The 27,533-nt window shown below is 51.0% G+C and overlaps 8 protein-coding genes across 8 annotated transcripts; 4 read left to right on the forward strand and 4 right to left on the reverse strand.

Moving 5' to 3' along the window:
- Positions 1–923: 923 nt before the first annotated feature.
- VFPPC_07455 (alpha/beta-hydrolase) lies at positions 924–2,259 on the reverse strand (the record flags this gene model as incomplete). The annotated part of the gene is made up of 2 exons (XM_018286308.1): positions 924–1,802; positions 1,948–2,259. 2 exons carry the CDS (start codon positions 2,257–2,259, stop codon positions 924–926), a joined length of 1,191 nt encoding a protein of 396 aa, XP_018142893.1.
- A 2,316-nt stretch (positions 2,260–4,575) lies between these two features.
- VFPPC_07456 (PTH11-type GPCR protein) lies at positions 4,576–5,845 on the forward strand (the record flags this gene model as incomplete). The annotated part of the gene is made up of 3 exons (XM_018286309.1): positions 4,576–4,883; positions 4,984–5,168; positions 5,262–5,845. 3 exons carry the CDS (start codon positions 4,576–4,578, stop codon positions 5,843–5,845), a joined length of 1,077 nt encoding a protein of 358 aa, XP_018142894.1.
- Positions 5,846–6,681: 836 nt separating this feature from the next.
- On the forward strand, positions 6,682–8,285 carry VFPPC_07457 (glycoside hydrolase family 79; the record flags this gene model as incomplete). The annotated part of the gene is made up of 3 exons (XM_018286310.1): positions 6,682–6,814; positions 6,879–6,978; positions 7,037–8,285. 3 exons carry the CDS (start codon positions 6,682–6,684, stop codon positions 8,283–8,285), a joined length of 1,482 nt encoding a protein of 493 aa, XP_018142895.1.
- A 2,627-nt stretch (positions 8,286–10,912) lies between these two features.
- VFPPC_14240 (mitochondrial large ribosomal subunit) lies at positions 10,913–12,026 on the forward strand (the record flags this gene model as incomplete). The annotated part of the gene is made up of 3 exons (XM_018292009.1): positions 10,913–10,952; positions 11,014–11,820; positions 11,887–12,026. The coding sequence occupies 3 exons, from the start codon at positions 10,913–10,915 to the stop codon at positions 12,024–12,026; spliced, it is 987 nt and encodes a 328-aa protein (XP_018142896.1).
- Positions 12,027–12,584: 558 nt separating this feature from the next.
- Positions 12,585–13,604, reverse strand: VFPPC_14241 (extracellular membrane protein, CFEM domain-containing protein; the record flags this gene model as incomplete). Its single annotated transcript, XM_018292010.1, has 3 exons — positions 12,585–13,180; positions 13,238–13,418; positions 13,518–13,604. The coding sequence occupies 3 exons, from the start codon at positions 13,602–13,604 to the stop codon at positions 12,585–12,587; spliced, it is 864 nt and encodes a 287-aa protein (XP_018142897.1).
- Positions 13,605–17,075: 3,471 nt separating this feature from the next.
- On the reverse strand, positions 17,076–20,156 carry VFPPC_07460 (ankyrin repeat domain-containing protein; the record flags this gene model as incomplete). Its single annotated transcript, XM_018286311.1, has 1 exon — positions 17,076–20,156. The coding sequence occupies one exon, from the start codon at positions 20,154–20,156 to the stop codon at positions 17,076–17,078; it is 3,081 nt and encodes a 1,026-aa protein (XP_018142898.1).
- A 2,244-nt stretch (positions 20,157–22,400) lies between these two features.
- On the reverse strand, positions 22,401–22,715 carry VFPPC_17896 (hypothetical protein; the record flags this gene model as incomplete). The annotated part of the gene is made up of 1 exon (XM_022429569.1): positions 22,401–22,715. The coding sequence occupies one exon, from the start codon at positions 22,713–22,715 to the stop codon at positions 22,401–22,403; it is 315 nt and encodes a 104-aa protein (XP_022285377.1).
- A 1,368-nt stretch (positions 22,716–24,083) lies between these two features.
- On the forward strand, positions 24,084–27,266 carry VFPPC_07461 (pre-mRNA splicing factor; the record flags this gene model as incomplete). Its single annotated transcript, XM_018286312.1, has 1 exon — positions 24,084–27,266. One exon carries the CDS (start codon positions 24,084–24,086, stop codon positions 27,264–27,266), a length of 3,183 nt encoding a protein of 1,060 aa, XP_018142899.1.
- Positions 27,267–27,533: the final 267 nt, after the last annotated feature.

Genomic DNA, 27,533 nt, shown 5'->3' on the forward strand with positions numbered 1-27,533 from the left:
ACAAGTTATCATGTAGCAAGAGATTCTTAATGAAAGGATACTTTTCTGAGCGGAAACTAGATATTCATTCCTGGTGTTTTCGCTGAGAAGGCGACTGACTTGGGAAAGACGACACCAAGGAGGTTGGGACTTTCTGAAGTATATAGGTCAGGCGGCCGACGTGAAAGATGTGTAGAAGCTTGAATATGGAAACAATGTCATCAAAAATCCAATGCATGTTGTATGAGTCCTCAGAACTTCGACCTGTTCAAGAGTATGACCAAGCCGCGTGCGGAAGTAAAGAGCCACTACTCTCATAACAAGGTTTCGGATCTTGAATCATAAAACAGCGCAAGTCATCTGAACTTCCTAACTGGCACATGTCTCTGCATAATAGGAAGTATCTCGGGTGAAGTTGGGGATATTGGCATTAGAAACGCTACGTGTGATTGAGTGAAGTTTGCACACACGACTAATGGGCCGTACAGGGTACTGCGCCTTGGCACTTCGACTTTGGAGTTGTCGAGTTGATAGAAGGGTTGTTTGACAATCCGAACGTTAATTAGACTTTATGTCCGGTGCATGAACTACATCGTTTGAGAAACAGGGCGTGCGATGCGCATATTTAGATCTGGTAAAGGCTTGAGTGATGGGATCATGGATCCCATGTAGTTGAATGCCAAGGCAAACCCATCGTGCGCGATTGCATGAAGAAAGTGCGCATTTATTGGATTGCCAAGATATGCTCATGCCATTTGTCCTGACTAGATCAGGGCTTCTGGTCACGATTAATGGAAGAATGAAGTTGATCGATTGTTGTAGCTATATTCATGGGACGATTATCCACCCCGTCGAAGAAAAATTGCTCTATGTAATGCGAATTAAAGTCAAAAGTCGAATGATGAAAGTATATACCGGCGCGACTAACCCCCACGCGATTCATTCTAAGGGTCGACAATCCACTTTTTGATGGACTTCTGAATCTGGTCGCTGTTCTTTTCCATGAAAAACATGTGGCTATTTCCGTGGATGCCAGTCTGTCCCAACTCCAGATGCTTGGTCTTGCTGCAGCCCGCCTGCTTGAGGTACTCGACAGTACAGTGGTCATAAACGGCATGGTAACCGGACTCGGAGGTAACGACAAGAATGGGTAGATTGGCGAGGTTGGCCAATTTGCGAGGAGCTGGAGTCTTGGCTTGTAAGATGCATTCGCTGGAGTTGGCGTCCCGTGGAGGCTGAACTTCTTGCTTGAGATCTACGACAGGGTTTGTGACCGGAGGCGAGTAAGTGAGCGGGATGTCAGTCAAACCCCAGGCTCGAGCGGGATTGGTGCTGAAGACAGCCTCACGGAAAGGCGGCCCAGTTGGTTCAAGAAGCACAAGGGCTTTCGTGAGCTTTGGTCTGGCGTCGGCGATGATAATGGGCAGAACACCGCCCTGGCTGTGGCCCATGAGAACGACGGGGACGCCAATCTTGTCGAGAAGAGCTGCTCCTGCGGCTTGCACTGTCGATTGTTGGTAGGTAGCGTTGCCGATAAATTGGACGTTGGAACTGTAGAAGGTGTCGAAAATGGCATCCCCCATTGAGCCATTTCCGGGCCATTGAGTGTGAAGAGCAGCTTGCGGCCATAGCATGTGCCTCTTCACAGCGGTGAAGCGCTCCTCAATGATTTCGGCGGCATATGTTGATGGCGTGGTGGCGTAGCGGCCCGGCTGCCATGGCGAGCGTCCACGAAGTGTTTGATCGACGAGGTATACCTCATGGCCCTGCTGCAGAAATAGAGATGCCCAGCCACGGCCACCATCGGGCTTGTTTAGGAAGTTCTGGAGCATACGAAGTTAGATAGGTGGTACGCAGGGGTAGTATATGCATGTTGTGTGAGGAAAAATTGACAGATTCTCATGTATATTATATGGCGGGTGTTGGAGGGCAAATTATGAGGAGTTCATCCTCTGGTTGTGAACTTACAGTGCCCGTCTGTGCTTGGCCGTGAATGATGACAATCGGAGTCTTCTGCGTTTTGCCTTTGACGGGTTTCAGCTGCTCTACGTACATCTGATCGCGGAAGATGTGACGCCCTTTTCCAGTGCCATCATCTGCATAACCTCCACCAATGTAAAAGTAACTGCGAATAGACGGCACCTCAGTGCTCGGGGAGCCAGCAGCATCACCATTGCCATCGACATCGGCATCGGCATCAGCATCAGCATCTGGGACAGGTGATGCTTGTCCCCCGACAAGGGCCAGCGCCACCAACGCGAGCAGCTTTGTTGTCCGCATTTGTGACAAATACACTCACAGACCGCTGAGCAAAAAGGATGTCTGTGTGGCAATGTCGCTTGGATTCAGTGCTTTGACAACAGCCTGTCTTTGCCACGTGTGAGGGTTGCAATGCGTCAAATTTGGGATGGTTTTGTCTGACTTTTATCGAGGGTGGTGAGACAATTCGAGAAATACGATTGGAATCTGGGAGAGAGTTAAGGTATGTTGTCCAATCCCGCGTTGGACAAGGCAAAGAAGTGGTCCAATCCTTGCTCCCGCGTATATTATAGAGTTATTAAGACTCAAGGCTCAGAGCAACTGGGATGGTCATATTGCTGACCGCGACTATCGAGTCCAAGACGCTACGGAATTGTGATCCACAAGACCGGCGTTGTCGTAATTGAGATTCCAGACTAGCTGTGGGCACTTGACACACTCAGCATTCATCCGCCACATCCTCACATCGTTGTCATTGTTGTATTGAGGCATCAGCTGAGCTCGGCTCTAACATCCAAGTTTTTGTTTGCTTTTCTGTGCCCTGCCTCGTGGATAGAATGGTTTGAAGACGGCGACATGGCTGCATTCGTCCAGGTTTGTCGTTGCTTTGACTGTGAGGACCGCAAGATGACTGCCAAGTGAGATTTATGCAGGAAGATTCGGTCAATGACATTGGCTTCTCTGCAAGAAAGGCCAGGGTTTGATGCAACTCTGGACAGAAAAGTTTGGACAGAAATAAGAACATGAGAGCATATTGCTGGACTCAGCTGAACCAATGCACAAGTCTGCATAGCTCTGCATAGCTCTGCAAGCTCTTCACAATTCGGTGCCAGAGGCGGCAGTAATGCAAGGAAGTTGACTCGCTCCTGCATCAAGAGCCAACCGCGCCATGCCGTAATCTGCAGGATTGGTGAAGATGAAGCCGTCGGTTAGGGAGATCGACCATAACGACAGGCAGGGGCAGTCGTTCCTTCCCGGCTATCGGGCTCTGTTAGTAGCGAGCTGTAGCCAAAAACACGAACAAGCTCAACGCCATGAACGCCACCAGGTCGCAGCTCGCGTACTCCGTTGAAGACTGGCAAGGTGTCTGGTGCACGCACTCAGCTCTCAAGCTTGTAGCTTGGCGTCGGGTTGTGGTGACCAACGTTTTCTTATGAAGTCTGCCCAGGCATGACAGGTACGCATCAAACGTTTCGTCCACTGACATGAACCTCCTTTGCTGACAGGTGCCTGATTCAGGTCAATTTTGCACCGGAGAACCGTTGAAGCCCATTGACAACAACTGGCGCATGACTCTTGGTATCAGCTGTCCATGTGTCAGGTCAGATTGATGCTTGTCGCAATGGGTAATGCTAGCCAAAAGAGACCGTGTGTGCCCTGATTCTGACGGGGACATCGAACTCATTGTCGCATTGGGGATACTCATCAGTAAGGAAGTACCAGACTCCATACTCCATACGGAGTTCGGGCATCTCTTGCGGCTTCTGCTGTCTGGTCCCCACCACCATTTGCCGGCATATTCTTGTTAATTAGCGCAACATTGAAATCATATCACTGAATGGAGAAAGACGACTAATTCGACGATACCGAAGCGAGCTACAGTGGGCCTTAGCCGGCGCCATCCGTTGGTTTTCGCCTGAAGGAGGTGGGTGATGGTGTGCAGCCAGCACAAGCACGACCAAGCATGTTGAAAGGGCAAGGATAAGCCACCCTCCAAGATGGCTAGGCATAGTTTGCTGGAACCCACCCGCTCAAATCCTGCTGCCATCACGAAAACTTCCAGGACCAGCAGGTGCCGCATGGAGAGTTTATAGCACTCTCAGAGCTTGGCGCGAGCCGTGGTCGCCATCAGGGCCCATGACATGACACGACCACCCGCTCCGTGCGGCCGATTGCTTGTTAGATCATAATATGTCAAGTTCCATAGCTCGGAGCACCTCGCCCTGTCAAGGGGTGCAAGGGATTTTGCTATTTCGATCCTACCTAATATACCGCCAAACCAAACTAACTACACACAAACTGCACCTCAAATACTACCTCCCCTCCTTTCGCATCGCACTGGGGTTGATTTGTAAACCCAACACCGCACTAGGGACACTTGAAGCTACTCTGTCTCTTTTAATCTCATTCTTAGCAATTGTTCCCTTCTTTTTACAACGACTTGGTGATTTGGGCTCGCAGCTTTACGACTGTACCAATAGCCCTTCTGCGGCATCCGCAGTTTGCGGACACGAATCAGACATTGATTTTTTTCCTCCCAGCATTTCGTACTTGACTTTTCAGCAGTGACAATGACTCAACAGAAGCGTCAATAGTAGTCAACAGAGAGCGAGCACAATGGCCAAGGACACGACAACCCTCATCATCCACTGGGTGTTCAGTGGCCTGGCCATACTGATCATGATAGTAAGATTGGTCTGGAGAAAGGTGGCAAAACAAACTTATACATGGGGCGACTATTTCACCTTGGCCGCCATAGTCTGCGCTGTGACGAGGCTGGCCCTGATACATGTAGTTCTCATTTGGGGAACTAGCAATGTACCCAAGGCTGTCCGTCTGAATCATACCTTCTCGGCGACGGAAATCTACCAACGTGAGATTGGGAGTCAATTATCCATCGCGAATCGCTTCTTCTACAATTCATAGTAAGTTATCCGGCATTTCGTTGCCAAGTCGACCCACCTGAACGGCTTTTACGTTGCTCTAGCTCGTGGAAACATAAAAACGCTAATGCCTTACATCCAGCCTCTGGCTACAGAAACTTGTTCTGTTGGATCTCTACCGCCGTGTCATTCTCGACCTTTCGTACGAAAAGCTTGTTATAAGGGGATACGTCGTCGTGTTTTTCGCGTCCTATGTCGTGGTACAAGTCATCACCTTTACCGAATGCAGGCCATTCAGATTGTATTGGCAAGTCGTGCCTGATCCTGGTACGATATAATGCTCTCTCTCGTCTGCTTTGCGGCAGGATATCCATTACTGGGTCCAGTAAAGACGGTGGCTAATGAGATTGCGTGCAATAGGTTCATGTGCCAAAGCTCCGGTTCAACTTCTCACCCTAGGAATACTAAATATTATTACTGACTTCATGTTGCTCGTCTTGCCCATACCCGTTGTCGTAACGCTAAAGGCACCGTGGAGGAGAAAAGTACAGCTCTATGTGCTCTTCACTCTTGGCATCTTCATCATCGTCATCACCATTGTACGTCTGCCTATTAACTCCATCAATATCGATAGCCAGGTCAGCCGCACCACCTGGGCCAGCACAGAATTATTTACGGCCGCCATTGTCGTCAACGCCCCGTCATTATATGGCTGCTGGAATAAGAGCAGACGGGACAGAACCGAGTCGAATCGCATGAAAGGTGACTATGAAAATCGAAGGACCGGCAGCGGGCAGCTTCATCCAGATACCATTGGTGGCAGCAACGACTCTTATGAGATGCAACGAAGGAGAAAACCAACAGCGCGAGGAATACTGGTGACCAAGGATATTACGATGACAAACGTGCGGGAGGATGATGAACCAGAGAGCCTCGTTGCCCACCACTTGGATATGGAAGTTGCCTCACAGCATTCAAGCCAACGAGAGATTTTACAACGATAGCAAAGAGAAAACGAGATCAAGTAGCAGATGAACTTGCAATGTAACGTTCAAATCAATATTTCTTCCGTTCAACGTTGAATTGTTTGGGTTCCAGCTGAGAACCTGGGCATTGGAATTCCAATGACTGTCGTTCAAAAGCCGAGCTACATCGCAGCAGTACGCTCGCCTCAGTTGCCTAATGTCCGGCTACATAATAGGCAAATGGAACAGTCCGTAATTATCCGCCAAGCGTTGCCCAGTTTCATCCTATTACCATCGGCCGGCATTCACTGCCGGAGACGGGACACTGGCAAGTGAACACGACAGCTTGTAAGAACTGCCATTCCCCAGAATCAGGAACATGGACGGCCTTCCAATCCTGGACAGACTGAGGGTTGAGAGGAGCCACTGAATCGGGCCGCCTCTGATGGTGCAACTCGGCGCAAGCCACAACCTGGGGTCAGTTCCTGAGAGCATCTGCAGTGGTGCAAATTGTAGATGTTGCTGCTCGACTATTGACGGAAAATTTGGGTGGGACTCCAGGTTGCATGGCGTCAGCAGATGTGAGTGTAAGCATGCAGATCGATTTTGGAAAGACCTCGGAATCTAAGAGGCCAGTCGGAGTGAAGCACGGCACACATCAGCGACAGGGCAGCACTTACATGGCACGATTGGGGTTGGTAGTACAAGCATACGGCAATGAGGCCCATGGCGATGAGATTATACGTAAGGACAGCTTTGCTACAAGAACATGCGACCGCCCTCCGGAAACCAGACGTTTGGACGGGCGAGTGAAGGGTCTCATTGCTCGCTTCGTACACTGACTATCTCGGACACCGTTGACTGACTCTTTCACAATGGCGCGGTACATGCTTTTCGCAGCGTTGATGCTTCCTGCATCCTTGGCTGCTCCTCAGCAAGTTACACCGGGACTTTTCTCATCCTATGTATCTCTGTCAATTGAGTTGATTGGATTTCCCTCATGGGCTGGTAAGCTGTTACAGGCCATGCACTCAAGTCTCAAATTAAATCACCCTTTACTGATATCTCGCAGGAACAAAAGCTAGCAGGAATGAATTCTCAAACAACCTCATCAACAACCTTGTCGAAGCTCAAGGAGCACCCATGGTTGTGCGTGTAGGCGGCAACTCAGCGTATGTCCCAAGTATCTAACAAATACCATACGTAGCATATCAAGTTAACTCGTCACAGTGACCGTGCCATCTACGACTCAACTCTGAAGACACCAACAGCCAGCTCCTGTAAAAACGCCGACCCAGGCGCATGGCAGTGCATCGGCACATCTTTCTTCGACTCGTACGGCGCGTTCCCCAAAGGAACCCTTTACTCCCACAACTTCAACCTTGCCACCTGGAATTCGTCTGGTTTCGCTACCCTCCAGGCGACTGTCCCGTTGGCCTGCAAAGCACTCCAAGGGCAACTTGAAATCTTTGAAGTCGGCAACGAGCCAGACTTGTTCACTGGAAACCGCCGACCGTCAGATTACTCAGTTTCCCAGTATGTATCCGAGTGGAAGAATGAAACCGCTCGGTTCGAAAGCTTTCTCCGCCAGGCATGCCCGGATATGGCCAAGAATGTAAAGTACATGTTCCCATCTGTCTCTTCTCCAGGTGCCAAACTCCACGGACCAGATATCTTCAAGGCACTAGGCACAGCAGATTCGAAGAAGATTTCTCAAATTTCCGTCCACAACTACATGGGAGGTGCGACACAGCCTGGTGTCACACTGCAAGGAACACTGATGAACCACACTGCCGTTGTAAAATCCATAACCTCGCACGTCAACTACGCCAAGTCTGTCAGCTCCGTCAACGCAGACTACGTCATTGGCGAGCACAACAGCCTTTACGGAGGTGGAGCGGCCGGTCTCTCGGATACCTTTGGTGCGGCGCTTTGGGCGATGGAGTTTTCGCTGTACGCTGCGTCAACGGGCGTTATTAAGCGCGTGCACTTTCACCAGTCGATTGGGTCACCGTACGCTGCGTGGTCGCCTGTCAATCCTGCTCGTACCAATGCGCCTTATTATGGCAAACTTGCTGCGGCGACCTTCCTGGCTGACTCGAAGAGCATCAAAGTCCAGGTTATAGCCGTTGACGGGAACAAGGACACTGATGTAGCATATGGGGCTTATGTAAATGGGGACTTGAAGAGAATTGCGGTGCTCAATCTGAAGCAGTACGATCAGGGGACGAGGGGTCAAAAGAAGCACAGCATCAAGGTAAAAGCTGGGTCGACTTGGGTAGCGAAGAGGCTAACAGCAGATGGAGCCAAGTTGACCACGGGAGCTACATTCAACGGGTTCAAATACGAGGCTGACTCTGTTGGAAAAGCCGCCAAGGTTAACGGAAAGACCACTGATGAAGTTGTCAAGGCAGATGGGAAGGGAAACCTGGCTATCACTGTTAAAGATTCAGAGGCCGTTGTCCTGGTGAGGAAGTAACACAACCATATAAACTAGAGCCACGTATATACAATTCCACCGCCATACTCCGCAGTACATGATAAACTTACAAAATCACATCAACTCCAAAACACCATCACCATCTACCCACCTACATCAACTCATCCTTCCCCCCAAACACAAACCCCCCAAACGCAGAACTCACAGCCCATCCCGCCTCTCCAACAGCCCGTTCCCTCGCCCCCCTCTGCGCCAAAGCCTCCTCCGCACTCATCCCCAGCGCAAACCCCATCACCGCATCCCTATCCACCCTCGCCCAGCCCTTCCACCCAGCCGTCAAATCACCCGCCGCCAGACCCCCTATCACGACCGTCCCCCAAAACTCCCTCCCCCTACTCAGCCTCGTAGCCCCATCGTACAGCATGAACGCCTCCGCATCGGATACCAGACGTCGTAGGTGCTCGGGGGTGCTGCGCGCTGGACGCTGAACATACACGTGCTGCAGGTTAGATGCCTCCGTGTCAAGACACGTGCAGTCGAAGCGGGCGTCAATATCCAGAATGAGAAGCGTGTAGCAATGGGGCGCGGATATCAGCGTGGATATGATCTTGTATAGGAGCGGGAGGGTGCGGCCGGAGAGGGAGATGGTGCGTGATTGCGTTGAGCGGAGGTGTGTTGCGGCGAGGGCGTCGAGGGGTGGGATGTGAGTTTGCTTGTAGGGCGGGTGGGGGTTTATTTTGCTGGTGAGGGTTTTGAGGATCTATTTTTGTTTAGATGTTATGTAAAGAACGGTATAAATGTGAAGTCGTGTTCATTCGTCGGCGGTGGTGAGATGTGAACATTGTGGTGGTGAAAAGCCTCAGGCCCCAGTGAAGAGAACCAAACTCACCTCTTCCAAACTCGCTTCCTCAATCTGTCCCAAAACCCTCACCCCAATCGCCTCATCCATCAACCACCACAAGAGGCACTTTTATCTGCAGCGGTACGAGTCAAAATGACACCGCCGTGCCACTCCTTCCCGGCGGCCGAACTCCCCACCCAAATACAGCTAGACGTGCACCAGCGACGCCGCAAGCCTGCTGCCGGGGCCTCTCACAAGATCGACCTCTCGGCGTGTGAGCTGCTCAAGATGCTGCAGTATAAATGTGAAGTGCAGAGACCGCTGTCGCGAGATAGCGCGGTGCAGTGTTTCCCGGTGGATAGATTGTTTCGGAGGTAGGTATGCGTTGAGTTTGCGTTTTGGGGGTGCGTGAGTGGTGAGTGAAGGTGGGTGCTGACAAAGCGCTAGGTGTAGCGATCGGAAGGGGAGTTTTATGGTCGAGACGACGGCTTGGGAGGGGAGGGATGGGAAGAGGAGTGAGGGGAGTGGTGAGGATGGGAAGCGGCCGTTTCAGTGGTCGGGAAGTTGGCATGATGATGTGAGGTGATGTGGTGAGGTGGTGGTGTTGTGTGACGGTACTATGGGCGGATTTCACGGCCTGATTTCATGGCCAGGGTATAGCTTCGGGGATTAGATGGGAATTTGTAATTGGGATTATGAAGCTTTTCTAGCGAATTTAATGGTACATTCCTCGGTGGTTTGGGTTATTCAGAACCAATATTTATCATGGCTGTGTCTCCATGAAGCAAAGATACCAGCCGTATCACAACACAAACCGACGCAACATCTGCGGCCATCTCTCAAGCCCAAACAAATCACATCAGGCCAATACTTCACAAAAGAAATATTAAAGCATCACTTGGTTCCCTGGTCTATTGTACACTACAATCCAGCAGCCAGCCCAAGCCCTCCCATCCGTCTATGCTTTACGGCAGTGAAGCCCTTGAAAAAAATGGATGTTCATCAACAACCCCCGTATCCTGCTTTTCTCCATCGCCTTTGTTCTTTATACACTTCTGACAGATCTTCCCCGCAGCAATCTACTGCTTGTTCTCGGCACGCTCAGCCTCCAACTTGGTGTAGAAGGCATCACGAGCATTAGTTCGAGGCATGTGGTAGCCGTACCTATCCATCGTTAGAGAACCCCTCTCACACAACTTCAATCTCGCATCGTTTCGTCTCACCAGAAGAGATTGGCCATAGCGAAGCCAGCACCTAAAACCCGTTAGCAAAAAATTCCATTTCCGTCCGTAAAACTCCGACGCATCCAGCACAGCTCCATTCCCAATTCCCGCAACAACAAGGAGACACAAGATAACGTACCCAGACCAATACCCAGGTCGAGGATTAGGCGTCGTCGCAGAATCTATTTCCAACCAGTCAGCACGCCTGCATTTCCAAGCTTCCCGGGCCTCCTATCCCGAGCCATTGAGTCGCGAAAAACATACACCAGTGATAGGAGCAGCAGCCATTGCGATTGTATTTGCTTTTCGAAGCAGACGACGGTGGTTTCGACGTGGTTTTCGGGGAATTGGTGCAACGGCTTCGGAATTGAAAGTATCGTACGGGTCAAAGAGTCAGTGGACCGAGGAAAGCAGTGGTCTGACGATAATCGCGCTAAGGAAGTCACGTGCAAGCTTGACCAAGGTGCTTTCCGCAAGGCGGCTGAAGTTCGGGCCAGGCGAAAAGCTACTGAATTGGAGGTCAGACAACTTCAATTTATTGTATCGGACGTCCGCAAAAAGCTGCAACTCTGTAAACTCGGCGCTGCCACGACGTAGCCGTCATGAGTTTACGCCTAGCTAGCCGGCGGCTAGCACTCTCAGGTAACCAACTCCCCAATTGATCATTACCATCTTCATAAAAACTAACCACAACTTCCATCAGGCCCATCTCCTGTCCGGCCCTCCCCCATCCCCAAATCCAGCAGCACAGCCCAAATCCGCACAAAATGGTCCGTCAACATCTTCAAAGGCTGGGGCAAGTCCGGCAGCAAGGACTCTTCCGCCAAGGCACCCACAGACGCCACCTCCGAGCTCGACGACCCCAAGAAACGAGCCGCCTTCCTCGAGCGGAACATGCACGGCTCCGTCTCCGACAACATCTTCCAGGACGAAATCGACGCGGCGAAACCCTCAGCCGAGTCGGAAGCCCCACAGCAGCAGGAGCAAAAGACGCGCGAGAACATGGCCATGGTCACGGATCCTGACCCCAGGAGCAGAATACGCTGGCAGCGCAGAAAAGTGATTCAGATGGTTCGCAGTAACGGCGCCATCTCGAAGGAGGAACGGATCAAGGCTTCGGAGAGGCAGCTGCTGCACAGGAGTCATTTTATGCCTACTAGCGTCAAGAAATTGGTCATGTTGTCGAGGCAAATTGCTGGTAAGCCGGTTGATGAGGCGATTTCGCAGATGCAGTGGTCCAAGAAGAAGATGGCTGCTGAGGTCAAGTACTACTTGGAGGAAGCGAGGGATCTGGCCATTGCGCAGAGGGGCATGGGGCTGGGCAAGGTGAATGGGGAGGTGTTGGAGAAGCCGAGGAAGATATTGACAAAGGATGGCAAGTGGATTGAGGTGACGGACCCGACGAGAATGTATGTTGCCCAGTCGTGGGTTGGGCGTGGACCCTGGAGAGGAAAAGAGATTGATTACAAAGGTCGTGGGCGGATGGGTATCATTCAACACCCTAGCACAAGTTGGTCATCACTCATATGCCTCATTTGCCAAGCTCAGACATTTTACTAACGCGTTGGTGATGCAGGCTTCACGGTTCTTCTGAAGGAAGAGAAGACGAGGATACGAGAATATGAGGAACGGGAGGCTAAAAAAGCGGCCAAGGGTCCGTGGGTGCATCTACCCAACCGTCGTGTCCATGGTCAACGCCCCTACTACTCGTGGTAGACGGGAAACCTTCATCAATTCTCACACACTTTACATCTTAACACCACACGTGTGCTTTCATGGACACAATCTTGTAACAACATATGTACATTGAATAGCTGTACAACTAAGTCATGCCAGGGCAGAAATTAAGCCCCGACTCCGACTGGCTATCTTAAGAGAAAAAACCCAAGTTCTGCTATAAGAACAAAGAATAGAGCGCTTTTCGTTTAGAGCACAACTAAGCCTGCTTTGCTTTGCTTTGCCTTGCTTTGCCTTGCATTCGCGATTCAGTTTCAGATATGTGTGAATCAATGGACTGCATATCGATAAATAACATCGTCGGCCTCTTGCTTGAATATGTGTTCCACTTGTCCTGTGACCAGTGTAGGCGGCCAGCCAGGCAAACACGTTGCGACGTAAACATGTAGCTGCAATCCGAACTCCGATGAGAGAACATAGGAGACCGCTCAAGACCGCAACAACCAACTTTCTACCACCCCAAAACAGAAATCAATTGCTTTATCCTTGACTTTCAAAGCCCCATCCAGCCAGTCCTATCCTTGTCCCAGTGTCTCGCTACACCAAGGTTCTAGGCTGGGTACGAGGTACCATGTCTTCATATCGGTGCGATGTGATTTCAAGATCATTGCCAAACTTCTCCAGAGAATGATCTCGTTCATGTCTGTACGCGCGCGAGCGCTCAGGATACATTCTGCCTGATCCAGGCAGGGGCCTGGAAATATCCATGTTGTCACCAGTCTGATTTGGCTTACGCTTTCGCCCCTTGAGTAGCATGCAAATAACAATGCCGGCAACGGCAATAACGGCGGCACCTATGCCGACACCAATTCCAGCAATCGCCGCTTGGGACAGACCAGTAGAGGTAGAGCCTCCGGCAGCATCACCAGATGAAGTAGCATTCGCAGCTGAATCAGTGGTTGAAGATGGAGAGGAAGACGTCGTAGATGAGCCGGTTGTTTCAGCAGCGGCGGTCGATTGGGTGCTCGCAGAGGTCGTCGTAGTTTCAGTACCGGTGGTAGAAGGCGATGAAGTCGCCGGCGTGGTTGCCGCGGCCGATGTGCTAGAAGTAGTGGCTTGTGCGGTTGGGCTGGATGTCTGCGAAGCTCCGGTACTAGGGGCAGCTGTGCCATCAGGTTTGGCAAGTGGCTGGCCTGTAAAACGATTAATCTCTTGAGTACGTGGTTCGCCCATAGACAGTCACCACTTACCAACACAGAAATTGGTTGACAGATAAGTGTAGACGTTATCAGGAGTTCCTCCGCATTGCGACTTGCTGCACTCGAGAATGGCAGCAGAAAAGGTCGGGTTTGCGCAAAAGCAGGGTGCAGCGTTTGCGTCTGGGCACTTCAAATCCGATGGTTTGTTTCGGACGTTATTTGTGCAAGTTTCCTGACAGGTGATGTAAGCAAGTGCTCAAGTTCGCTCGACCACATATTAAGACAAAGGATGATTTTGGAATCAAACATAACCTGGCAACTTCAAACTTACAACACATGCGGGAGGAGCCTGTGCAGAGACTCCGAGAACATGAAGCGTGCTGAGTACGCCGAGGAAAAGTGGTAAAAGTCGACCCATGGTATCGTCTTAGTCGATGGGCGGGCCAATGTTTTGGATGATGGTGTAATCAGAAGAGGAGTTATTTACGGTCCACTCCACACAAAGAGGAGAGGAGAAAAGTTGACAAAGTCCAAAGATTCGACGTTGGAAAATGCCCTCGTTTCCCACGCTGGTGGTGATGAAAGTCGACGTCTGGATACTTGATGTGGTGGTACGGCTGCGTGATCGGCAGCTGGCAATACGAGACAGCTGGGCAAGTAGACGACTGAGTGGGCGAGATGAGATGCGACGCGACGAATTGGTCACCAGTGACGGGCTGTCGCAAGAAAAGTGTGTATGGACGAACGAATAAGAGAGTTGTGGCCGTGGCAAAGGAATGGAACGCAGCCGAGTGAGTTGGTCAAGTGGACGCGAGGTCAAGAATGCGAAAGGTGGCTGCAGTGAAGTTGATGAGAGAGTGACAACAGACTGATGAATTGACAATTTAGAAGGGAAAAAAGAAAGTACGAAAGTACGAAATAGACACGAGGCAGTGAGATGTCAGCCAAATGGCAAGAATCCACGAACACAACGAGAAAGAGAGTGAAGATGAAGGTGAAGGTGCAAGTAGAAAGTGAGGGAGCGACAGGGGCAGAGTCTATGAGGATTGACCTTGACGATTTGATCTGACGACTCTAGTCGGGAAGGAACCACCAGTGAAGGAGGGGAGGAGCATTGGACCACCTGAGGAGCTGGAAGAGGAGGACAAGGAGGGTCACAGCCTTGGCCAATACTAAGTGCCTGGGTACTCGCCGAGCTTGGAGGATTCAGGATCAACCGATACAGTGCAACTGGAACATGAATGCCAAGCACCAGCACCTGCACCTTGCATAAAATTGTGCAGTCACTCCCATACCACATGTGTTGGCATTTCTGACAGACAAAGCAGGAGCGAGCGATAAGCGATGAACTGCGAATCACTGCCCGTGCCGCACCTTCTCTGCTGTAGGTAAAGTTCCTGCCGAGCTGACACAGATGCATCGTCACATTTGGAAGGAGCACACAGTACGGAATTGAGGGATCAGGAAGGCGCCTGGCTGCTGATCTCCTCTTCCCCAAGTCCCTTCCAAAGCCATCTCCAATATTGAAGCCAAACGAGACCCATCCAGCCATCCTGTCATCCATGGTCCATCCATGTTGCCATCCTTGTGCTCCTTTTGCACTCGAGGCTTTCGCCGTAAACTAGCAATACCCTAGCTCTGCTCAAACGGCGTCCATCACAATCACAATAATAGCACCCAGGTTGCCGGGCTGAGGCAACGGAACGGCAACGGTAAACGAAGCGATCGAGACATTCGACTTTGCATGGGGACGTCTCATGGAAATGATGGCTGGCCGTCGTCATCAGGTCAGCACAATCCGACATCACATCCAATGACGCAAACAATACACCGCATCTTTCCTCGAATCCTTTCTTTGGCTTCGGTGTAACGTTCATGCAGCCGCAAGCCTAATGGTGCAACATGTGCAGGACGTGTCTGGTCGGCATTGACCCCATTGCGTCGAGATGGAATGTTTTCAACGGCACAGTGCAGGACTCAGACCTGGCAACTACCTGCCTACCTAACCAGCACTTCTTGCCAACAACGAGACATACAAAACCAACTCCAACTTGACGGCTTCGACAAAGAAAAACCCAACGCTTCAATTTTATCCCAGTGAACGGCTCAAGTTTGAAGTCGAACTAGGGTCCAACACATCCTTTTGGTTGGATACAAGACTGCAGTAGTCAGGGGCATCGGCTGCGCCACCCCATGCAGACCCAAAAAACCGTCGTCTCATCAAGAAGCTGGAAATGGAGCAGGGCTGGGCTATCCCAGCCAAACTGCTTTGAACGAGAAATTATTGCGACGAGTTGAGGACCCGATATCATGCTGCGTAGCATTTCGCTTCCCCTTCTGATGCCTTCACTGTTTGTGCTCAGAGCCTTTAATTGACGCAGATGCACCCCCGGAACCCTCCCAAACGATCTGGATTCCTAAGCGCGACAATGTTTATCTTTCGAGCATGAGCGCCCAACTCAGTCTGCAGGCAAGGGATCCCTGAGATCCAAAGTGGAGACCTGGCGTCTTGGTGTGCCCCAGAATTGGCGCCGATCCGGCCACCATGATTGGGGCTGCGAGTTACCAACATTTGAAGTCCTTGGCGGATGCGCCCTGGCGACGTCACCTACCATCTGGCGGGGACAAACCAACTTGACATGAATAGAACGATGGCTTCACACCTTGAGATGGCACGGCTCTCGCCCCCACGGCTCCAAACTTGAAACAGCAGTGCCGCCTAACGCTGCAAGATGGGTGCGTTGGAGTGACCCAATTAGCATCCGACTGAGTGACCGCGTATCCAGATTCCAGATCACCTTGGACAGTCATACGCATCAGGCTCACAGGTTGACCTTCTCTTTATGTTAAGGACGTGTTGCACGAATTATCGTATATGCCATTCTCTTACTCAACCCCTATCGAAACATTACATGCATCGCCGGGAGGTGAAGCACTTCTAACACGAACCTGATTGTGATGCACTCACCTGGCTTTTAAACAATATGCTCGCATCGCAATTGGCTATGTTGTGTCCGGGCAAACATCGTCTCGAGTTTGCTATACGAAATACTTGCGGTGGTTATATTCGTGTCCGGTAGACGGCCCTGAAACCAAATCGAACGACTCTCGGCTTCTGTTTCTTATGAAACGACCACAATGGCAAGTACAAGGAGACACAAATGTCATTGAACAGGCCATCTGGCAAACCACTACGATCGAATATGAGTAAGTCTTGAGAATCTCAATACACCACATGTCCCAACCAGTACACGCCAAGTAAGATAGGATACTGTTCGTTGGCTCGTAATATATCGAAAACATGCCCTCAAAAGTCATCTGCTCATGATGCCTCCACAATCCCCCGGCAATGATCTACGTCACTAGCCCGTGCAGATTTAATATAATCTGCTACACAAAGTGCATTCTCTCACACCTTGCGATTGGCTACCCATGATCGCAAATCTGTGTCCATAGGATCATGCCGAGGTTCCCGTTTTGGGCCATTTCATCTCGTGGTGTCCTGTGAGCATCAAGTGTAATTCCATCTGTCGTGTCTGTCGCTTACCCGATCCCGTGTCATAGGTTACACTGAATTTTGAATCCAAGTTGTGCAAGACCAAGTTGCACTAGAATTGCTAGAAGTGAGTTGGGCGGAAGATGTTGTTCAGCGGCATGCAAATACATGGTCTATTCAAGATGTAAATGGCCGCATTCACATTAGATGTTAGACAGACAAGACAAGATACTGTAAATACTTGTAGCGACAAATAAGAATTATCCAGGTAGAGGAATATACTAACTAATGTATATCAGTGGTATCAGTGAAGTCGGGCAACAAGTACCCCATTACGAAACAGAAAAATTACAAAGTAAACTGGTGACAAAGGAAACCTCAGTTCACATCAAGTTACAAAGCATTAGAAAGCAAAACGTCCACTGCCTCTTCCCATCTCCTTGAGATGGCAATCTCGGTGACGGTTCTTCCCATTTCGTCCTTAACGGTCAAGTCCACGCCACACTTTTGAGCGAGCTTCTTGAGAATCTCAATGTCTCCGTTCTCAAGGGCTTGCATCATGCCGTTCCATCCTCTGTACATTTTGTTCGGGTCGGCGCCCTTGTCGAGGACGATGTCGATGAATTCAGTGTGCTCGGTGGCACATCGGCGGAGGGCTTTCACGATAGGCAAGTGCTCACCAGGAGCGTTGACATCGGCACCCCCCTCGTTGAGGAGGTAGATGACGATTTCCTTGTGCCACTCGCGAATGCCGGAAGTGAGCGGGGAGAAGACGCCGCCGTTTTTGTCTTCGACTGACACGCCGGCTGCGAGGAGAAGCTTGACAGATTCAAGCTGGTTGGCGACGACGGCTCGTTCCATGACACCCTTGAAGGCGCGGGGCTCGGGGAGCACGGCGAGGATTCGGGAAAGGATATCTGGGTTTTTTACGGCCATGCATACCGGCCAGTCTTGTCCTCGGATGTTTGGGTTTGCGCCGCGGGCGAGGAGAATGTCGACGAAGCCGACGTGGTTGTCACGAATAGCACTGGTGAGTGCGGTGTGGCCCTTGGCATTCTTCTCGTTGGGATCAATGTTTTGATCCAGGAGCCATTTTAATGCCGGTCCATTCTTTGACGTCACTGCCGTTTCGATGATGCCCTTGGGGCTGTTCAGGTTGCCACCAGCGGCAACAAGAGCTGGGAGGAACTTCTCTCGGTGATGAGTGACACACTTGAAGCACGGGTATTCACTGGCTGGGACGTTGGGATCAGCACCGCTGCGAAGCAGGAGATCAAAAATGTCCTTGCGGTTGTCACGGATAGACGTGCAAAGGGGAGTATACACTCCGTCCTTTTTAGCATTGGGGTCAACTCCCGCTTTGAGGAGGATCTTGATGCACTCCATGCTGTTGATACTTGTGGCCAGCTCCATGAGACCGGGGCATTTCTTAAAGTCGGCTCCATGGCTGAGGAGCACTTGTAAGCATGGTGGTTGATGTATTGATGGCCAGAGCATATGTTTGGGCCCAGGAAGATTGGGATCGGCTCCGTGTTCAAGGAGGCTCGTGACAATGTCGACTCTACCATTGGTAATTGCTTCAAATAGAGCGGATTTGCCCTCTTTGTTCTTATCGTTTGGTCCCGCACCGTAGTTAAGAAGCATGTCAATGAGAACTTTCGGCGTCTTCTTGCTGATGGACCCGATGAGGAGAGTGTTGCCATCGGACATGGATTGGTTGGGGTTCCCGCCATACATCAGCAGTAGATGGGTAAAGCCGATGTTGTTGGCCACGGCCGCAATAGTAAGTGGTGAATCCATTTCTGGTCCCACGGACATGTTGGGATCTGCGCCATACTTGAGAAGTGCGATGGCTGCATCCAGGTACGACTTCTCCGCCGCCGCGATGAGAGGGCTTACGCCATGCCTGTCAGTGGCATTGGGATCCACGCCATAGAGTAGCAGCAAACGAATGCTCTCGGCATCCTGGCAGAGGATGGCTTCATTGAGAGCGTGAGCTTCCGCTCCAGTGTCGGGTGAGACACCTCGGTCAAGAAGCTGCATCAGAAGCTTGTGGTCCTTGGCGCGTACTGCAGATACCAGGATTTGCTTGACGTTGGGCCTGTCTGCATCCACGTTGCTGCGAGGTTTTTGGCGAGGCATGCTGAAAGGCTCGCTGTCTAGATGAAGCACTTTAGAGCTGTCTAGCTCACGAGACTTGATATCTGATACCAGATCATCCAATTCAGAACTTCGTTCGACGGTTTCCTCAAAAGTGCTCAGTCTGTCATGTGCTGCTAGTCGTTTACCCAGTAGACCATCGGAAGAGCTTCCAGTCGAGCTCGAGGTGAACCTCGTGGATGGACTAAGATGACTTTGCTCTGATCCCGTGGAATAGCCATTGCTGTCTCCATTTACGGACTCGTGGCCATAGTAGACTGATCTCTCCGACTTGGGGATAGGAGGCAGCACAGGTGGCTGTGACTGCGTTTGGGCAGCCATAGCCAGGTGATGGTCTTCGACGCTTCGCTGTTGAGGAATGTTGGGGGAGCGGTATGTAGAAGCCTTTTCCTCAGAAGCTAGCGAGCTGGCTCGTTGGCGGCGGAACTCGGTCCCATCCAAAGCAGCGGCAAGGCCAAGGTATCCGATACCAAGCTCGCTCTCCATTTTCTCGGCACCGAGTTTCCATTGGAACATGAGAGCGCTGATCTTCAAGTCCTCTCTAGTTTTGGCCAGAGTCAGTGTCATTCGCTCTAGACTGTTGTCCCCAAACATCTTGCCAAAGCCACGACGCATACGGCCCATCGCGCCTTTCCGTTCAGAGTCCAGCAGCTTGCCCACAACATGGTCAAGGCCCCGGAAATCGATTTGTGCTGCTCGAAACTTCTTTTCAAGCACTGTGATCATGTCAAGCGGAAGGGATTGGTTGTTGCGTGCAGCTTCGCCGAGGCCCGCCTCAATGTAGAATAGAACTTGGCATGTATCGAGCACATCTCGGGCCAGAGGACCAAATCCATGAGGGAAGTGCTTGACTAACGCCGCATATTCAGACATCTGCTCTGCCACTCGATCGCAAGCCGCAGCAACGACGGAACAGAGCTCGAGACATTGCGACTGGGCCTTGTTTGTGGAAGCCATATTGAATCCCCTGTGAGCGGTAATCCGTTGAATACCCACAGGTGACGCTGGAAGTTGCTGGTGATACTGTTGCTCTTCCTGCAGCTGCTGTAGTGGCTGTTGTTGATGATGATGTTGGTAGTAGACGGGTGGAAGCCGGTTGGCAGCTGATGGGGGTCCACCGTCAAGATATCTGCTCGATGTTGGAGCAGAAGCAGTTGAAGCAGAAGCTGAGCTTGGAGTAGATGGAGGTAGGTCAAGAGCCTCTTTTAGATCAAAAGAGAAGGGGTCTCTTAAGGGTAATGGAGCAACATCCCGAGGGACTTCCCTTCGGACAGCCCTGTCTCCAGTTGACCAGTCAAGAGGCTGGTAGCTCATATTTGCCAAATAGAAACAGTAATAATACCACAATAAGTACCAAACTAATTTCAATGAATGATTAAAAAAGGCGCCTGCGTCACGGGAGGAGAGCAATGGCGTTTAAAGAGGAAGAAGTTGCGGGGACTACTCCGTAGAAGGCAAGAAGACAAAGAGCCCGAGTTTCTTGGTGATCAAAGTTCTGGTACCATAATACCCCGAGAAGGGGCATGGATCTTGTCAACATGGCCATGGTCAAACTGCCTTGTCACCAAACTTTTTGTGTGACCATGAGAGGTTGGTTGGCTGGCTTGCTTGGATTAGCTGGCGTGTTGGGTCGTGGCTATTGAGCAACTGGAGAAACCTCGTCCTTGAAACGCATGGGGTTCCTGGCTTAGCCTGCGCCTCCGGTCGCGCTTTGAACTCAATTTCGGATTTGATTGAGGTGCAGAGAGCATGGCGTATAGCAGTTTCGGTGCCACATAACCCCATCGAACAAAACGGTGGTGGCGTATTGGTATGTAGTGTGTTTGTTGATGCATGGTTGGGAGTCGGGACTATGCTCTCGGCAGCGCTAGAGAGTCAGCTCTGGCTCCTACACAAAGCTCGAGTAGTGGATCGGAGTGTCCGCCTTTTGCTTTTCTCGTAGGATATCATCCCTGCCACAGAGTCATTCCCATCCACTAATAAGAACCTCCAGACCAGAACATTTGGTCAAAGAATGGCTTAAGGGCGTAGACTTCCGTGAAGCGGATCGATAGTCTTCAGGTTGTGGGTATCGTGTAAACCATAGCCCCGGTAGTCCGGCCTGGGCACTTTGGTGAGAGGTTTGAACCAGACAAATAGGCAGCAAAAATCTAGCACCTCAGATACAGGGGGTTTGAAAACCTCTGACTCGGCTCCGCTCGGCACCAAGGATGATGGGAGTTGTAAGTTGAAACCGCGCACCAATAGAAGCAGCACGCTTTACCTTCGAGTTCTCTTGATGCCAGGCAAAGTGCTTGTGCCGTATTAGACACAAAACGGCCAGCTGAAATATTGTTGGAGTAAGCTTGTAACTGCTAGTTGCAGCAGCAGGGTTCCGTAGTCATGACCTGCAGCTTTACCCAGCTTTACCCAGCTTTACCTGTTCGGCAGAGGCTAAATCAGGCTGCTCAACCTGACCTTGATGAGAGCTTGTCTTGCGAGTTTGTACTAGTTGGTAGTTCGGTTCCATGGCCAACTGATCCGAGTGGTAACTGAATCTCCACCCACTTACCAACGCCAAAAGCCACCAACTCATCCCGATGGGGCACATTTGTACGAGGTCAGGTCAATGCGCCGTTACCCGTCGGCCAGGCTCTGAGCAATCGTGACCCTTGAACTGATAACGTCTATCACATCGTCGAAATATTTGTATGAGTTATGATATTGTATGAGCAACGAGACAGACTTGGCGCATCCAATTGACAGCTGCAGCTATGGCAGCTTCCCATGGCTGAGTCTCATCCCGGGTTACCTGACAAAGTCGGTCTAATCACTCCAACGGATAACTTCCTGTTGAGGTGGTCCTCATGCCCCAGAGGACAAACGAGCCATCCGTCGGCCGATTGAAGCCTTTGACAGGGCTTGAAATCGAAGATCCAAGCACTCCGAAGTAGCACATGCCAAAAGTCCCCATCCCTGTGCCTTTGCATGAAGAGGACGTGCGTGATCGACAGTCAGCCCAGCTCACTTCTAAGCTCAGAGACAACGGTTCAGTGCCAGCGGCACCGCACAGGCTTTTGATAACGGTCCGTGCCCGTGGCGCCGCCCAACAACGTGGCCGAACCCGCGTCTGACTCTCGCTAGGATCCGACGATTAGTGCTGCGAAGCACTAGTTGTGTCACAACCTGTTCTTTGTCTGGACAAGAAAGAAGGCCACCTTCTTTCTGAATTCCCGGGTTCATGACCTGACTGCTGATAATGGCAGCAGACTCTGGGTACTGCCCCCAGTTTGATCTGCTTCCAGCATTCCTAGGTCAACATATGCCTCTCCTATGCTCTTGTCTATCAACCCATTTTTGAAACACCAAGCACACGAATTCGCACGTACACGACACCCACCGAATTTGTCACGAAAGGGCTAATCGTCGAGTGCCAGTGACGCTCTTGACACCCCAGATGTGTGAGGTCCTAAACAGGACTCTGTGGCGCTTCCCGAAGAGCCGTTCCCCATGTTCCATGTTGTCCTCGTCTCTCCAGAAACTTGCTCGTCTGATCACAGTCCCTGTCTGGGGATTGTGTTACGCGTAATTAGGATGGGGGCCGGATACAAGATCGTTGTGCTCGGTATCGGTTCTGATGCATGCTGGCACGGGATCGAGCATCAAATAATCAATTTTACGACGCCGTTTCTCTGACATCCGAGAATGCTGGAATAATACAGTTTCCCTGGCACAAATTTCACGTCTGTGAGATGAGTGGCCGGCCACACTACACCAATGCTGGGAATCAACAATCCTTGACGTGACCAACAATGAGGCATTACTGCCCCAACGCCAAATATTGCTCAACCACACGTTTTGTGATGAGTTGCCGGGTCCAAAACGTGTGCTCATCAAGATGCCTGACGGTTTCTTTGCTTTTCTTAAGGTCTGGAATAGCCACGTGTATCTGTTTGCGCCACGGTGGTTGTTTTTACTTTTTCATCGAGTGTGGAAAAGTTCTGGTGTGTCGCCTCGAAGGTGGGTGTCTAGGATGTCTTTGCTTTTGGGGATAACAAGACTGGCGGCGGCAAAGAATTGGTGAGCCTCAACTAAACAAAATTTGTAAGCGCGGCCGGGAAAGGCGCGCCGTTATCCAGTGCATTTGACACGTCAATTTCTTGTTGCGCCTGGGATGTTATTTATGTTCCATTGTTGTGTGCGTGCTTTAATCCCGGGGATGGCGCCGGGGAGAGTTAAGTGGCGTTTCTATTCAAGGCGACTCGACGAGGTTGGCCATGAGGTTGGCCATGAGGGCAATTTAGGGTAGCAGCCGGGGCCTCGTGATGGTCGATGCGGAAGTGCCCAGATGTCAACTCATTTCGACTGTGTTGAAAACAACATCAGGGGCAAAGCACTGTGGGTCGATGCTGTAACTCCATGTTTCTTTCGTTTCTTTTTCCGATTGGTAATATTGATGGCGTTCTGACTATTTCCTAATTGCCACATTGAGCAGATATTGAGACACGGGAACATCCTAAGACAAATTGATATTTTCCGAGACCACCATAAGCTGGACATGATCGGGTTTTCGTAAGATTCCCAGGCAAAGTAAGAGTATTGAATGATGGCGTTGTATTATTCGGAGGTTTTATCCCACTTTCATCGTTGGCGCCAATTTGGCCACCGTATCGGGAGGCGATCTGTGGCTACCAAATTCCACGTGTAGAGCGCCAAGGCGCGATTGTGACAACACTGCGGCGTAATATGCTGGAGTTTGAATGTCCAGAACCGAGAAGCTGTTACCAAGAACTATACTGCATTGTATTGGAAGTCGAGGATGGTGTGTAAGTTTTGAGTGGTGAACTGGAAACTTGCAACTTCAGACCATTGAGGTTGGAGAGTCGGGTTGGAGTTGGTTCATGAGCTCCAAGACAGTCTGGCAATGGACCCACCTCGATGTATGCTTTGATTGGATGATATTTTATGGTGCCTGGCACCTGCCGGGGACTGATGGGCCTGGGCTGCAGCTGTCATCAGTTGAATGCCGTCAACAACTGGCAGCACTTGGGCATCATTAATGTGGGCCAATCACTGGGAGGTCGAAGCTTGATGCTGAGTCTGATTGAAGCTCCACCAACGAGCTTCTGATCTTCAGCCTTGTTGCCTGCCCCTCCAGCATCGCGATATCAACATCGAGGAAAGGTTGTTTCTTTGACCTGCCATTCGCAAAACGACGCATCATCTCTGGGACATGTTCTCGCGATTCCACTAGTCAAGACCATGGCCAACCCCGTGGGCGAAGATGGTTGGGTTGCCTACATTGAGGAGGCCGTGCGAAACGGCTCTGGTCTCGAACACCACGTCAACGTCGTCGAGCTGTACAAACGCGCCGTTGGCGCAGAGCCGGGAAGCTTGCGCCTGTGGCTAGCATACTGCAACTACTTTTGGCATCTCTGGGAGAGCAGCAACTCTAGTAATGCTGGCTGGTCCGATGAGGAGCAGGTGCTGGGGCGCGAGGTCTTCTCATTTGATGCCGCCCTCGATCTTTGGCAGCAAGGGTATGAAGCAGTTCAATATCGTCTGAGCGATAGCCACGAACTGTGGGACCGTTGGATATCTGTTGAAATGGAACAGCTTGTCAAGGGCAAAACGACTGAGGGCGTCCGCCGAATCACCCAGCTCTATCTCGACCGGTTATCGACACCCCATTTAACCTGGGACGAAACGTCGCAAGCATTTTCGAGCTTTTTATCGCAATATAACAAATCCGAGTGGGAGAAGACTATGCAAGAAATTACATTAATTGCCCAAACCACAAAAAGGGCTATTCAAGTGCGAGACCCGTTCGAGCTGAAGCTGAAGCAAGCCCAGCGCAACCATGATATCGAAAGCGAAAAGGCTCAACTGCGTGATTACATTGACTGGGAAGTTCGGGGTTCAAAAAGAAAGCAAGACGGGGCCGACTTGACACTAAATCTTTGCGCTGGTCTGTTCGACCGGGCGCTAACCGGATTGTTTGCGACTGATGAGGATGTCTGGTATGACTATATTGTGTTCCTATCCTCCTCGGCATCTAAATCTTCTTTCCCGGCAGATCGCTTGCTCAATGCGTCACGGAGATCAGTCCAGCATTGCCCCTGGTCCGGTCGCCTGTGGAGCAGATATATTCTGTCCGCCGAGGAGGCGAAATTGGCTTTTGCAGATATCGAATCCATTAAGAACACTGCAGCCAGCGACGACCAGTTGTACAAAAGCGGCATGGAAGGTATGATTGAAGTGTATGGAACTTGGTGCGCGCTTCTAAAGAGAATGGCACTCGAACCAGCTGCTACCGATGAAGAGTTGGATGTCGCAGACGAGGGCTTAAGGACCGCCTTGGAAGAGGTGCATACTACGGGAAAGAGGCTCTATGGCAAAGATTTCCAAGGTGACCCCAAGTATCGACTTGAGCGCATATATATTCAATACCTTACGGAGAAGGAGGGCGCCATTCAAGCCGCCAGGGCACAGTGGAAAAAACTCGAACGAAGAAGCATCTATGCAGATAGCTACGACTTTTGGTTCAACTACTACACGTGGGAGATGCTTGTCTTCTCTTCCAGCTGGAACCAGGAAGGACAAGACCATCTCCGAGTGCCCACCGAGGCTACAGCAGTTCTATCATCCGCTGCACAGCGCAAGACCATCGACTGGCCAGAAAAAGTGCTCGACATGTACCAACAACATTGCAGTACTCATGAGCTACCGTCAGTAGTGCGTCAGGCAGACGACTTTGTTCACAAAACGCAAAAAGTTCTTGCATACCGACGAAAGAGACAAGAAGAGCAGCAAGCTGCACAGTACGCCGCCTACTATGAGAGTCAGGCGCAGGAACAACAAGCAGAAGCACCCGCAGAAAAGGCGTCAACACAGCAGGAACAAGCAGCGGCTGACGAGATGGCGTCTCCGAGCGGACCAAAGAGGAAGCGGGAGTCCCTCGCAGATACTCAGGAAGACGAGACAGAGAATGCGACCAAACGCCAGCGAAGCGGCGAAGAAATTCCGAGTGCGTCTGGACAGCCTCCCAAGCGGGACAGGGAGCATTCCACTATTATCGTCACCAATTTACCGTTTGACGCAACCCAGGCTGCCGTCCGTAAATACTTCAAACCATACGGAGCCATCAATAACGTTACCGCGTTTGTTAAGGAAAAAGACAGCCAGTCCACCACGGCGTTAATCGAGTTTAGCTCCCCAGAAGAAGCGCAGTCTGCTCTTCTTAGGGATTCTAAATACTTTGGCGAGTCCCAAATCACCGTACAACTGGGCCATGATCTCACCGTCTACGTTGCCAACTATCCTCCAGCCGCCGACGAGAACTTCATACGACAGCTGTTCAAGGACTGCGGGGACATTCTCAGCATCCGCTGGCCAAGTCTCAAAGTGAACACCCATCGACGCTTCTGCTACGTCTCTTTCCGCGATAGAAAAGCCTCGGCCAAGGCCGTCGCCAAAGAAGGCAAGCTCCTGGAAGGCAAATACCGCCTTCTGGCGAAGTATTCAGACCCCAACCGCAAGAAGAACCGCGAGGGCGCCATCGCTGAAGGCCGTGAAGTCCACATTAGCAACCTCGATCGGTCTGCTACCGAACAAGACATTCGTGCCGTGTTTGGCAAATTCGGAACCGTCAAGAGGGTCAACATCCCGCTCAATATGGCGGGGACGAATCGCGGGTTCGCGTTCCTAGATTTTGAGAACAAAGACCAGGCTGAGAATGCGGTCCAAGAACTCAACAACACCAAGTTCAGGAGTCAAATCCTGCAGGTCGAAGTCTCCAAAGAAAACAAGGTCAAACCGTCCGCCAAATCAACTGATTTCCAGCGCGCATCCGCCTCGCCTGCCCCGTCGTCAGTAAAAGACACAGAAGGCGACGACGCAATGGGGGACGCAAACTCAGCTACCGGTCCTTCTAAACCCTCATCCGCAGAAATCGCAGCCAGAACCATCGCCCTAATGGGCCTGCCTGACACTGTCAACGACGCACGCGTCAAAGCTCTCGTCGAACCACTCGGGTCTATTGTCAAACTTGTCCATCAGCCTGGTCATGGGGGCGCTATTATCGAATTCGTCGATGTCGCTACCGCTGGCAAAGCTGCCCTTCAACTCAATAGCATGGAGTACGAAGGACAGAAGCTCCGCACAGGATCGGCGGATGAATTGCGCCAGAATAAGCCTGATAATCGGGCTGGAGGGCAGATGACCAAACCAAAAGGTCTTATGGCTCCTCCGCAGGCTACGCGGCGGGCTGTGCTGGGTAGGCCTGGTCCGAAGAGGGGATTGGGGTTCACTCCTAGAGTTGCGGCTGCGGCCGCGGCTTCGGCACCTGTTGAGAAGACGGGTGGACAGAAGAGTAATGCTGATTTTAAGGCCATGTTTCTTGCTGGACGGGAAAATGCAGAGAAGAAGAGTGATGCGACGGAGTGAAAAGTATCTTTGTAAAATAGCAAAAGGGAATGAAATGGTCTGGTTATGAGGGATATGTATTGTAAACTTGCTCTAGGTTGTGTATACCATTGAAATGTCATAAATACATCAATTGTCTGCCTTCTATGTTAACACCTATATGCACATCGTTTCTATCCCAAAGTGTGTGTCGTGATTCAGAAAATGCCCTTTTCATTTCGTGTATTAACCCAAGCCACCGGCAACCTATGCCTTAGCCACAGCAACGGACACACCACTATTCTTCCC

Source organism: Pochonia chlamydosporia, chromosome 4 (genome assembly GCF_001653235.2).
Source record: "Pochonia chlamydosporia 170 chromosome 4, whole genome shotgun sequence".
Taxonomy (NCBI): domain Eukaryota; kingdom Fungi; phylum Ascomycota; class Sordariomycetes; order Hypocreales; family Clavicipitaceae; genus Pochonia; species Pochonia chlamydosporia.